Source organism: Propithecus coquereli, unplaced genomic scaffold (assembly GCF_000956105.1).
Source record: "Propithecus coquereli isolate 6110/MARCELLA unplaced genomic scaffold, Pcoq_1.0 Scaffold395, whole genome shotgun sequence".
In the NCBI taxonomy this organism is placed as follows: Eukaryota; Metazoa; Chordata; class Mammalia; order Primates; family Indriidae; genus Propithecus; species Propithecus coquereli.
Genome location: NW_012149674.1, coordinates 106,649 through 111,288, shown reverse-complemented (window position 1 = coordinate 111,288; position 4,640 = coordinate 106,649). Strand labels below are relative to the sequence as shown.

Here is a 4,640-nt window from a genome sequence, read left to right as displayed (position 1 = left end):
TACTATTGACTTAGTAGTTTAGAATCAAATATGCTTTCTTGTTTTCTTCTCATGAGTCATTTATTATTCCAAGACATTGTTCTTCTTCTCATTTACTTTTCTTTCCCTGAGATATTTGTGATGATTATCAGTTATATTAATATCCTTTAAAAGACTAAATGCCTGCTTATATGTTCAATATATACTTTTAAATGCCTGTTTCATTCTCCTTTTCAAATTTAACACTTAAAATATTTTCCCTCTGACAAATTAATAAAATAATGTTCATTAAAGGTCCGTGCGAATTGTAAAGGGCTAATAACGTGTATTTATAATTCTTTGTTTGTTTAGGTTAGATTGGGATGGTGTTCGTAAGCATTTGGATGAATATGCATCTATTGCGAGTTCCTCAAAAGGAGGAAGAATTGGAATTGAAGAATTTGCAGAGTATTTAAAGTTGCCTGTTTCAGATGTCTTGAGACAACTTTTTGCACTCTTTGATAGGGTATGTTAAAATTTAATCTTTAACATTTTCACTCTTCCAGTCTCCACAGAGCATAAATCAGTATGGCAGGCATTTGAAAAATCTCTCAGGTCAGTGTTAGAAGAATCAAGGCTAAGCCAATGGTTTAATTGTATGATTTTGTTTTTTCCCCTTAATAGTAATAATAGTAATTATGTGTGTATCACAACATTTATGATAGTGTCATTTTTGACATGATATGATATGATATGATGTGATAGTGTCTATTTATTTTAAATACCAGGCCAGAAATAAATATTGTGACTATATAACCACATTTGTGATATGGAATCGGAAGAGTTTATATAATTGGAAAGAATTTTAAAATTTATATCAAAGCTCATATATTGATGAAATGGGTGGTAAAATTCTATTCTGAAAGTTTTTGGACTTCCCCCAAAGTGTGTAAAGACCAAATAGATTTTATTTTCAAGTGAAATTTTATAACAACAGTTTCAATTAATATCTGGCAATTTGCCTTTATTTTGGGGATACAGTTTGCTGCTTATGAATATGTAAGTACATGCAGTTAGATAATTGAATTGTTGAAAAGTTTCCTTAGGAAAAATGTAACAAGATTTCAAATTGTCTATTTTTTAACTTGTTTTTTAATGTACAAAACTGATAATAAAATACACTCTTGTGGTTACAGCTATATGAGTTGTAACAAATGCTTAGAGGCATGTAACTACCACTACATTCAAGATACACAGCAGCTGCAAAAAAATAAATATTCGCTTGTAGCTATCCATTTGCAGTCAAGCCCTTCCCCCACCCTTAACCCCTGGCCATCACTGACCTGTTCTGCATCTCTATAGTTTAACTTTCTCCAGATGCCACACAAATGGAATCATATGGTATATGGTCTTTTGAGTCTGGCTACTTTCACTTAGCACAATGCATTTGAGATTCTGCCATAGTGTTGTATGTATCAATAATCTGTTCCCTTTGATGGCTGAGTAGTATTTCATTGTATGGATGTACCATAGTTATTTTATCTGTTCTTCAGTTGAGGAACATTTGATTTGTATCCGGTTGGGGGCAATTATGAATGGAGCTGTCAAGAAACCACTTTTTTTTGCTCATCCATAAGAAGCAACTCCTCATTCATTCAAGTTTGATCATGAGATCGCAGCAATTCAGTCACACCTTCAGGCTCCACTTCTGTTTCTAGTTCTCTTGCTATTTCTACCACATCTGCAGTTACTTACTCCACTGATGCCTGAACCCCTTGAAGTCATCTGTAAGGGTTACAATCAACTTCTTTCAAACTTCCATTAATGTTGTTATTTTGACTTCCTCGCATGTATTACAAATGTTCTTAATGGCATTTAGAAGGATGAATCCTTTCTAGAAAATTTTCAATTTACTTTGGTCAGATCCATCAGAAAAATCACTATCTATGTCAGCTATATATAACCTTATGAAATATACTTCTCTAATCATAAGACTTACAAGTTGAAATTACCCCTTGATCTGTGGGCTGCAGAATGGATGCTGTGTTAGCAGACATGAAAACAACATTCATCTCGTTCACATCTCTGTCAGACTTCTTGGGTAACCAGGTGCATTTTCAATGAGCAGTTGTAATTTGAAAGCCATCTTTTTTCCTGAGGAGTAGGTCTCAACAGGAAGCTTAAAATATTCAGTAAACCATGCTCTGAACAGAAGAGCTGTTATCCATGCTTTGTTGTTCCATTTACAGAGCACAGGCAAAGTAGATTTAGTATTAATACAATTCTTAAGGGCCCAAGATTTTTGGCATGGTAAATAACCATTGGCCTCAACCTAAAGTCACCAGCTGCATTAGCCCCTAATAAGAGAGTCAGCCTGTCCTTTGAAGCTTTGAAGCCAGGCATTGACTTCTCTCTAGCTTTGAAAGTCCTAGATGGTATTTTCTTCCAATAGAAGGCTGTTTTTTCTACACTGAAAATCTATTGTTTAGTGTAGCCATCAGTGATCCTAGCTAGATCTTCTGGGTGCTTTGCTGCGGCATATGTATCAGCTCTTGCTGCTTCACCTTGCACTTTTGTGTTATGAAGGCGGCTTTTGTCCTTAAGCCTCATAAAGCAGACTCTGCTGGTTCCCAACTTCTCTTCTGCAGCTTCCTCACCTCTCTCAGCCTCCCTAGAATTGAAGGGAGTTAGGGCCTTGCTCTGGATTAGGCTTTGGCTTAGGGGAATGTCGTGACTGGTTTGATCTTCTGTCCAGACCACTCAAACTTTCTCCATAGCAGCAATAAGACTGTTTGTTTTCTAATCATTTGCATGTTCCACCAAAGTAACACTTTTAATTTCCTTCCAGAATTTTTCCTTTGCATTTACAACTTGATAACTGTTTCATGCAATAGGCCTGGATTTCAGCCCGTCCAGGCTTTTGACGTGCCTTCCTCGCTAAACTTAATCGTTCTTAGCTTTCGATGTAAAGTGAGAGACGGGCGGTCATTCTTTTCACCTGAACACTTAGGGTTATTAATTGGCCTAATTTCAATACCGTTGTGTCTCAGGAAATGAGAAGGCCTGAGGGAAGGGACAGAGAGAGAGAGACTGGGGAATGGCCGGTTAGTCCGAGCAGCCAGAACACACACATTGATGAAGTTCACCGTTTTATGGGCGTGCAGTTCGTGTGACACCCCAAAACAATTGCAATAGTAACATCAGAGATCACTGGTCATAGATCACCGTAACGGGTATAATAATAATGAAAAAGTTTGAAGTATTGGGAGAATTACAAAAATGGGACACAGAGTCCCAAAGTGAGCCGTACTTTTGGAAAACTGGAAGCTGATTTAGTTGCTTGACACAATGCTGCCGCAAACCTTCAATTTATTAAAAAAACAAAACAAAACAAAACAGAAAACCCAGAATCTGTGAGTAATATAAAGTGAAGCACAACAAAAGGAGGTTTGTCTTTCCTCACCAATTCTCCTGCTGTGGTATTTTGTCCAAAGATAGTTGCTTTTTGTATTTTGTCCAGTTTCTAGTCGTAATTGGGAGAGATAGGGTCAACTGGGCTTATTATATCTGGGGTGGCACCAGAAATCCCAGTTTTCTTGCTAACCACTGGGAAAAGATATTTTGCAAAGAAATTATAACTTGATGACAGAAACCAGGACAAGACTTTTCTTCTGTTTTTTTTTTTTTCCTGGAGCACACTAATGTTTCCAGTGACTTATTCTGTGATCTCATAGATGAACTATTCTTTAACATGATGCTGTTAAGCAACCTTCTTCTATACGTAGTGCCTGGGCCTCTCTTCTGGGCTTGCTTGCAGCAAACAACTAAATTGTCTTCATTCATGAAATGATAATGTATCACTGCGTCAGTATCACTGTAAAGTGTAAGGAAGATTAGGGCAAGGGAGGAGTCAATTATTGGATGTAACTGTGCAAACTGGGAAATTAGAGGTACCTTTTCACTTGTGTGATTATTAATCTTCCTATGAGATTTATATAATGTCCATGCAAGTCATTTTAATTAAAAATTTTATATAGATAAAATTGGTTACAGGAAGGAATATGGCAAGGACAATACGAACAAGGGCAGGAGGCAGGGAAATGGGAAGGGCCTATGCAACAGGAGCAAAGGAGGAAGTTTATAGTACATCGTAGACATCGAGCTCACCAGGATTTTTAATCAAAATTAAAAATAATATCTATAGGTGTTGCCCTGTCCTTCAGGTGTCAAACTGTCATTGCTGGCAGTTGCAGAATTATGATGACACCAGTTCTGTCTTTTGATGATTGATGATACCTGCCAACAGCCTCATTCTTTCTATGGCATTGTTAAGTAAAAGAGGGTTCGGGAGTAGGGAAGGGCACCTAAACCAAGGATTAAAATAACTGGCAGTTAGCCAGGTTAACTCACTCAGAACTAGAGAAGACAGAGACTGGAGAGCCTTTGTCGCTATGTGGTCAATCACACTTCTCCATGGACTGCTTCAGCAGGCTCACAAATTATTTTATAAGTTTTTTTTTGATTCTTTATATAGTGTGATTTAGGTTTAGATATACCCCATAAGCTGGTCTTTAAAGTGGTTTTCTTTTGATCTCCAACATACTGGAAGGTCAAGAAAATAGTCTAGAGAATTAATGGTTAATGCATTTGACCTTTCTTTCTTTCCTTTTTTCCTTTCTCCC

The 4,640-nt window shown here is 37.0% G+C and overlaps 1 protein-coding gene across 1 annotated transcript in view; it reads left to right on the top strand.

Moving 5' to 3' along the window:
- The window catches only part of LPCAT2 (lysophosphatidylcholine acyltransferase 2), a gene marked incomplete at its 3' end in the record, with an annotated part of 161,541 nt that overhangs the window by 59,425 nt on the left and 97,476 nt on the right, over positions 1-4,640 (top strand). The window contains exon 9 of the mRNA XM_012652655.1: positions 331-484. Coding sequence (XP_012508109.1) covers positions 331-484 — 154 coding nt within the window. The remainder of the gene's footprint in view (positions 1-330; positions 485-4,640) is intronic.